At 42.3% G+C, this 9,039-nt stretch overlaps 1 protein-coding gene across 1 annotated transcript in view; it reads left to right on the forward strand.

Annotated features, from left to right (window-relative positions):
• The window catches only part of LOC103474998 (voltage-gated delayed rectifier potassium channel KCNH8-like), a 39,417-nt gene that overhangs the window by 21,273 nt on the left and 9,105 nt on the right, over nucleotides 1–9,039 (forward strand). The window contains exons 7-11 of the mRNA XM_008426351.3: nucleotides 896–1,103; nucleotides 2,964–3,335; nucleotides 3,789–3,988; nucleotides 4,846–5,095; nucleotides 7,808–8,022. Of these exons, the coding sequence (XP_008424573.2) occupies nucleotides 896–1,103; nucleotides 2,964–3,335; nucleotides 3,789–3,988; nucleotides 4,846–5,095; nucleotides 7,808–8,022 (1,245 nt within the window). The remainder of the gene's footprint in view (nucleotides 1–895; nucleotides 1,104–2,963; nucleotides 3,336–3,788; nucleotides 3,989–4,845; nucleotides 5,096–7,807; nucleotides 8,023–9,039) is intronic.

Genomic DNA, 9,039 nt, shown 5'->3' on the forward strand with positions numbered 1-9,039 from the left:
TTCTACATTGTGTTGAGCCACAGCAATGGAATTTGATTGTATTTTATTTGGAGTTTATGCGATAAACCAACACAATGCAGTGCAATTCACCAATGAAAATCAAAAAAGTAGCCAAGAGGCTTCATGGTAGCTCTGGAATAGCTACAGAGATGAACAGCTCAGGTGAGATGATCTCTTAACCTGACAACTGGTTGTCAACAAATATGGCTGATGTTGAAGAGTGGCAATATTGCTCAATTATTGAAGAATAACAAATATCCTCCGCAGTACGCTCGAAGTACTATTCAATTTTTTTTTAAATAAAAAAAACCCCACTTAAATGGAGTTTTACAGAACAAAAATAAAGTGTTAGTGCTTTTTAAAATTCTGACCCCAATTCTTAAAACTGCACTGTGATTATTTTCTGGAAGAAATAACAATTTATGTTTGTGTGCTTTCTCACTGCAGCAGGTTTCAGGTAATTCTCGAAAAGCAGCAATCTGTGGAGAAATGGCTTCTGATTTAAAAAGCATCTCTCTGTCTATTGTAATTCAGCCTCAGCTGCAGCATAAGCAGATTTAGTTTTCAGACCACCTGTTGCTACCCAAACAAACATGATGCTGCAGGAAAATGCGATCTATGATAACTGCAACATGGTTCCAGTTTCAGCATAAACATATTTATCCATCAATAATCTCTGATCAGATGCTTCATCAATCTATTATAAGCCTGTACGGGTTTTCTGAATGCTTAAGTGTCATTAAAAACAGGAGTGATTCTAATTACTAAAGTTTTCTGACTGCAGGCTGATTAAAGTCACTCAAAACAGTCTACTCCATCTCAGAATAACTAATCACTTCATATTATCCAATTCTTCTTACTTTTTTCATTTTACTGGACTTCAACCTTTTCCCAGAACTTCGGGGTCCACCTGCTGAAGACGGTGCGTCTCCTACGGCTTCTTCGCCTCCTGCAGAAGCTGGACCGTTACTCCCAGTACAGCGCCGTGGTCCTCACACTGCTCATGTCCACATTCGCCCTCCTGGCACACTGGATGGCCTGTGTCTGGTACTTCATCGGGCGCAGCGAGATTGAGACCAATAACCCCGCCTCCTGGGACATAGGTTGGTCTGTCAGTCTGCCTGGATGGATGGATGGATGGATGGATGGATGGATGGATGGATGGATGGATGGATGGATGGATGGATGGATGGATGGATGGATGGATGGATGGATGGATGGATGGATGGATGGATGGATGATGGACGGACGGACGGACGGACGGAAGGACAGACGGACGGACAGACGGACGGATGGACGGATGGAACTGGATTGGGATGGACAGACAAATGGAGGTCTTTCCAACATAGAACATTTAACATAATGAAGTCTCTCATCATTCGTCTTGATGATCAACCATCATCTTGTCTTCATCCGTTGTTCAAAGTCTGAAGTTTTTTCCCTGAGGCTCAATGAAAAGTCAAAAGTACTGACATGCATACTTCAGCAGCTCTCTCTGGTATTTAGAAACTCACCTGTTGAACCTTTCAGAAAGCTCATTTATCACCAGACGTAAGATGGTCCTTCATAGTTTGTAGCAAGTGAATTACTTTCCAGCAGAGCATCCAGGCATTAGGTGTTTGCCTGTTCTCTTCCTGAGAAAACACTTCTAATTCTGGAGATCCGTTCCCCCTCCCACTGCGCTCACCAGTGCTAAACAACAACACGATGAAGGTGTATGTGGAGCTGGTGGCTGTACTGCTCCGGGGATTTAAATCAGAAAACTGTGAAAAATAAAGGTTGCGACTGGTCATACATAAATGGAAAGGTCTCTGCTCGGATGCAAATATGACCATAGACTGGGGGTGGGCTGCAGTGCAGATGGTGAAGAGGGTCAGCCATTAATCAAAGGGTGTGTAATTGAGCAAGATAAAACTGCTTCCGATGGGCAGAGCAGTGCTCCTACACTCAGGGTTAATGAGTATGTGGATGCGTGGCTTTTAAAGCGTCGCAAAATACAATCGCAAATTCAGAATCCTTCATCTGTAATTCTCAGCTGCACACTGTGAAATATAATCATTTAAAGACAAGAAACTCTTAATTTAAAGGTAAGACAAAATACTACTACTACTACTACTACTGCTACTACTACTACTACTACTAATAATAATAATAATAATAATAATAATAATAATAATAATAATAATAATAATCTCCATTGCATGAGGAAATGTGGAAATGTGGACTTTATCTGAACTTTTCAGCAGCTTTACTCAAACAGATGCATTCTGGATTTTACCTTGTACTTTCCCCAAACTTTCTTGGAAGACACCAGATCATATCCTGGCTCTTAAGTGTTCCTCTTCAGAACTTTACTGAAAATAATAGTTTCAGGAACTTGCATGGTAAGTCTTGGAAAGTACCTGGGGGTTTCTGAAAGTATCTGCTAAGTTCTGGGAAGAGAGCGAGAACATTGAGGAAAAGTAGTTGGTAGATAACCATTAAGTCTTGAGGAAGAAATCTTTGAATTTTGGTATATTAAAGGCCATAAAATTCTTTTTTGTTTCCACACCAAAAGAAGGGATTGCTGCAAAGTCAGTGACTCTATTCCATCAACTGAGCTTCCCTAGGTTGCAAATTTTTTACCATTTCAGTATTAGGAAGTTATTTACTTACTGTATGTATCTCTCTAACTATTTTTTTCTATTTCTACCAATGTTTCCTTCCAAACAACAAATAAAAGTGTTGCAGCTTCACTGAAAGGAAAAGGTGACCAATCTCATCTACGCACAAAAATAAATGCATCCTGACATCTCCTGAAATGTTAGAGAGCCATAACTGTCTATCTGAATTCAGAAACATGACAAAGTTCCTGCTTCCCTCCAAAACATTGTTTTCACTGCAAGGCCATCCAGAAAAGGTCACCTATGTATTCTCATTAAGATAACAACCTCTTCTGGACGGTCCCCTTCTTCTCCCACCAGGCTGGCTCCATGAACTGGCCAAACGCCTGGGAACGCCATACTTCCTGACTCCTCTCACCTCCCTGCTGGGCGTTTCGGATTCCCCTCACGGCGCAGTGACAGCCGCCAACTCCAGTCACTGGAACGCTTCGGGGCTGGAGGCGCTGAACGTGACGGGGGCGGCGGGCCCGAGCCAGTGGAACGGCACCAGGACCAGACTGAGGATGCTGAACGGCTCGGGGATGACGCTGAGCGGGGGGCCGTCCGTCAGGAGCTCCTACGTGACGTCGCTCTACTTCGCTCTGAGCAGTCTCACTAGCGTGGGCTTCGGCAACGTCTCGGCCAACACCGACTCCGAGAAGATCTTCTCGATTTGCACCATGCTGATTGGAGGTGAGCTAAACCTCAACAACTATACTGAGGATTATTTTAGTAGTCTGATGATTAATCTGTTAAAAAAATGTATACATCTATCAGATTTTCCATTTACGTTAGGTTAAAAAAAACAATAACCACTCCAAAGCTCACTGGCATTACAAAATCTTCATATCAACCATCAAAGCTTTTCTGCCCCTTCTGCTGGTGTTTCATGTAGATTACATGTCAACTGGATGTTTGAGAGAAAAACAAAGAAACAGCCTACCGTCACAAATGCAAACACTTGCTGTTTTCTGAACATGTCGCTAAGTACGATGACAGAACCCAATTAAAGGGAATTGCCTTATGAAATCTTTGAAATACTCCTCTCCTGGAGGTCTCGGCAAGAGAATATAAGCAAAATACAAAAAATAACAATAGAAGAGCTCGTCTGAAGCCTTTCTATTCCTTCTGCTGTCTCCTCCGTAGCCTTAATGCACGCTGTGGTCTTTGGAAATGTGACGGCCATCATTCAGAGAATGTACTCGCGTCGCTCCCTCTACCACACCCGCACCAAGGACCTGAAGGACTTCATCCGTGTGCATCGGCTACCGAAGGCCTTGGAGCAGCGCATGATGGAGTGCTTCCAGACAACCTGGTCCGTCAACAACGGCATCGACGTCAGCGAGGTAGGAGAGCTCGACTGCATGGGCCAGACATGGAACATTTCACCTTCAGACGCCAAATGCTGAGGTAACGCACGCAAACGTTGAGACATTCAGAAACGACGACTCTGACATATTATGTCTGTCATTGTGTGGCATTCAACAAATATAAATACTATTAAGAAGAAAAGCTGTTTTTAAATGTCTGGTTTTTGAAAGATCAAATGTCCAACAATCACTTAAATTCTTTGAAATGTGGCATAAAGCGTAAAATGTTTTCTTTTGCATTGACTTTGCATGTAGCAATAGGATTAATTTGATCTGAGGCCTCATTCAGTGGACAGGGAGGATTTGAGTTGTATTTTGTCTCCCATCATGCTGGAGTGACTCTTAATTTAACAGATTAATGAACACACATTAAGTTCAGACTTGGTTGGGTCTTTCCATGAATTAAAATCTAGATAAATAATCCTTTTTTTTTTACTTTAACATTTAACATTTAACATAGGTCTGGTAGTACTCAAGTAGAAATTATTTTAAAAAGGCATTCAGTTTTACTCAGGTTATCTTAATTAGATGTAAAAATCAGTTTTATAATTTGAAGTGTTGTGAGGCCCTTTTCAATAATCTCTTTAGTGGCCGTTCACCGGCACGTTTGCGATTCCTGTAAATTTGCGGAGACGATGCGTAGCTGTTTGCTAGATCCGTGTATCAGTTGTGAATATGTGGGAAGGTGAAAAGTTTCATTTTGCCAGTTACTTCCCCCTTCCCACACAGTAATGGTCAGAGAACGAAGCAGAAGGAGAAGACATCTCTTAAAGCTGCGTAAAGACTTGGCTGTAGCCCGTCTAGTGACGGTTTTCTCCTGAACTTCTCTCCAGTTGCTGAAGGACTTCCCCGACGAGCTGAGAGCTGACATAGCCATGCACCTGAATAAAGAACTGCTTCAGCTGCCGCTGTTTGAGTCAGCCAGCAGGGGGTGTCTCCGGTCCCTGTCGCTCATCATCAAGACCTCCTTTTGTGCTCCAGGAGAGTTCCTCATCCGCCAGGGCGACGCTCTCCAGGCGATATACTTCGTCTGCTCAGGATCTATGGAGGTTCTGAAGGATAACACCGTTCTGGCCATTCTGGGTAAATGAAACCATTTTAGAGTGACAGTCATTAAAAGCTTACGTCCACGTTAGCTCCGGGATTTTATGTTCTGCTTCATCTGTCGTCGGTAAGCTCATCAGATCCGGTGCGTACCAGGTGTCCGACGCTAATCGGAGCCATTTTTCCACCTGAATCTTGAAGGTCTTTTTTGTTGAGGAGTCCAAACCAAAGAAGCCCTCCTAGATTCCGGTAGGAAGGTGACTCACAAACCTACACGTTGGAGCTTGGCTTAAGAAAACATAGCGAATGCTGCATCATCGAGGAGAAGAGTCCAATTATCTAAGGATAAAAACCACTATGAACACAGTTCTAACACTTCTTCTGAATGATTATTGCGACCTGTAAAAAGGACCTATGAGAAAAAGAAGCCATTTAGCACTTATGAAGTCATCGATCATTCGATGCTTTACAGAGTGTCAGAACCTAATCAAGCACAGGCTCAGTATTCACAAAACTGCAGTAATGTTGGTATTAAGTTGCCCCTCTGGAAAAAACAATTCACGCCCCATTGTGAAGATAGAGTTTCACTGAGATGGTTAGCAGAGCCCTGAAGTCCTGATAACAAACTTTAAACTGCATGAATGTGAGATTTAAACTCGCTTTCAGACACTGGTTCAACTCAAAAGAAAAAACACCAAGAAAAGTGAATCAGACTTTTGTTTTTCATCTATTTATGACTTTCAGACTCACACTCAGAGTTTCGCTTTCTGAGAACTTTTTGCCTTCTTCATGTTGTGAGACAAGTGCTGTTTTAGTAATCTCTTCAATTCTAAATAAAGCAAACAAAAACAATCCCAGTTTGTGGTTTAACTAGAAGGACGCTTGTTTTTCCACACAGGGTCAGGTTGGTTAGTGCAGCTGTTTTTCCCAAAAAATGGAATCATCATTTGAAAACTTCTTTTTGAAGTTCAATCTTAAAAATGTGTTTGATGACCTGAAACGTGACAAAAAAAAGCAAAAAGTGAAAAAACCTGTACCAGAAGTTCAACCTGTTATTCAAAACAATAAGAAGGGCAAAAGAAACCCCCAAAAATTCATAACCAAAGAAAATAATGAGTGAAAGAAAACAAAGCTACATCCTCCCCTCTTTGTTGAAAAGCCTCAGACGTGTGTCAGTATTACTCCTCCAGATAAAAGAACCTCTCCAGGGTCATGTCCCGCAACGCGAATGCTGACACTACTTCCCGTCCACAGAACAAGGATAAAACAGAATACAGAAGCACAAACAGAATCCCAAACAGTCCTGGAAACAGTTCAGCCTCACACAAAGCGCCAACCGAAAATTAGCAACGCAGCTTTTTAAACCAAAGGCCTAACTGCTGTAAATAATAAAATGAGCACTGCCCACAGAGGATAGACGCCGTGCTCATTAGTTTGATGCTCGTGCGCCGGCATGTGGATATTAAAACAGCACTGAGCTCTTCCTGCTCCCTCCTCCTCGTGTGTTTTCCCAGAAACACAAACACTCACACGCACACACACACGACACACTCTCCTGTGCAAAAGGAGAATTAGGAAACACATGTGCTATTTTTCTTCTTTCTTGTTATTCTCCCTTACATAACCACGTGTGCACTGAGCGGCTTTGGCAGTGCCACTTCGGCTTTGCGGCGCAGGTGGAAACAGTGCGCAAAGAAAGGAGGCAGAAACAACGACGAGTAACACTGGGCCACTTTGCTTTCCAACGCTTCGCTCCGCACAGGAGAGGGAACACAGTCAGTCATGGCTTTGAAAGTTTTGTACAAATAAAACACCTGACAAATCTCCTGGAAGTCACCTAATGAGTAAATAGCTGTTTGAAATGTAATCTCAGGTTTGTTAGAGAAAATTAGTGAACAAACATGAATACTTACAACAGAACAGCCACTAACCGTGTTTTGAACAAATATGGCCGTCACGGAAGCATGACAAGGCTTTGACACAAGGTTTCTAAAGTGTTTGCATTTTTTAGTTATTCGCGGGCGGTTGTTGTTCCTAAACCCCACAAATACAACTCAACAGCACCAATCGGGTTTTTTTTTTTACCTAAAAGCCTCTGGTGTGTGCAAGGAAGATGAAGAGAGATTTGATTTTTTTGTCATCTTCACAGTTGAACACCAATCTTCAAGAGAGGGAAAGTTAAAGGAGAATTAAAATACCTGGAGAAAGGATGGTCTCTTAATCTAAGGACTTGCACATCCTTTGTAGCAGCAGAGTGTGCAAATACTTCCAAGTGAAAATGTGGGATCCTGACAGACTCCAGAGAAAAAGCGCCAAATGCCAAAACTGAATCAAAAAGTTCTTTGGCATGATATTAGTTCAAGGCTGTGAACACTTATAGAACCAAATTATTGCACATACAGATTTGCTCGTATTTCAGTTTGTCCACGTATAATATGGCATTTATTCTGCTCAGTGTTGAAATGATCCTTCCTCTTTCCAAGATTGAGACAATATGCATTAAAATTTGTGGCTTTTTAAGGTGAGAAACTGCAAAAAACTTTAGAAGGTATCAATAACTCAATCTTTGTTTGTATCATTGTTATATTCTTAAAACCGATCCTTCCACGAATGCTTTAAAAACCACAACACACCGCGTGTTAGAATCAATGTTACGAGACACAACTTCACTGGGAGAAAAAAAAGAAAAGATTTTCTCAGACAATTATTTTTTTACGCTCGCCTTCAAGTACCCTTGTCTCTCCCTCTAAGGTCGAGGCGACCTGATCGGCTCCGACTGCCTCACCCAAGAGGAGGTGATTAAGACCAACGCCTGCGTGAAGGCCCTCACCTACTGCGACCTGCAGTACATCAGCCTCAAAGGGCTCCGCGAGGTTCTCTGCCTCTACCCCGACTACGCCCAGAAGTTCATCACCGAGATCCAGCACGACCTGACGTACAACCTGCGAGAGGGACACAGCACTGAGGTACAGCCGCAAGCCGCTGTCTGCAACAAAAAAAAAAACCAGATAAAAATGTTGGTTTTGTTGGCAAGGATGGCAGTATAAAGAGAGGGGAGTGCAGGATTTTAAAAAATATAACAAGTTTTCTATTACTTGTGTGCATGTGTGGTTCACGGTGAGTTAGGACTGCTCTGCATTTTACCCGGTTGAGATGATATTCAGCATTTTGATTGGTTGAGGGGATGCAGCACAAGGGAGGCAATAGTCACTGAGTTTTTAAGCAAAAATATGAATCCATTGAGATCAACAAACAAGGGCGCGCATTTCTAATTAAACTCTGAGAAATGAAAAGTTAAGGTTCGGGATAAGGACAACTTTGGCTCCTAGGATGGCTTGAGGTCAAATTGCTGGGTTAGAGATTGAAAAATGAATCACAACATACCACACAGTGTGCAGGACTGTTCTGTGCACACAAGCCATTACTCATATCTCTACATCTCGCTTCCAATAGGGGAAACCTTCCCGTAATCCTTCTTAAGTTTTGATTGAAAGTTTCAAAGACTCTCAAAGCTGCTACTACTTTCTGGCCTGCTTTCAGTCTGACGCTTCAGCATTTTTCGCTGGAACAATGAAGAGTGGCAAGCAAAAAGAAGTGCTTTTTACAGTTTGTCACAAGCTTGAAGAAAAACAGGCGAAAAGGTTCTCTGGTCTGATGAGACCAAAAGCAAGCAACCCTTTTGGTCTAAATGGAAAGTGCTCTGAGGCGAAACACGGTGGAGGTAACCTCATGCTGTGGGGAAAGGAGAACTGGTTAAGTTGATGGGCAAACATGGAAGAAAACCTGAGACTGAGGTGTAGGTTCAACTTCCTGCACCTCAGTCTCAGAATGGAATGGTTTGGATCAAAGCATATGTACTGGAATGGCCTAGTCAAAGTCCAGATGAAATTCCAAGCTTACTGAGCTGACTACTGTTTTATAGAACTGATGGAGGCTTAAACCCCAAAAGACTAGCAGAAACAAAACAAAACAAAACAAAAAAA

This window comes from Poecilia reticulata, chromosome 2 (assembly GCF_904066995.2).
Source record: "Poecilia reticulata chromosome 2, P_reticulata-male-v2, whole genome shotgun sequence".
Lineage (NCBI taxonomy): Eukaryota > Metazoa > Chordata > Actinopteri > Cyprinodontiformes > Poeciliidae > Poecilia > Poecilia reticulata.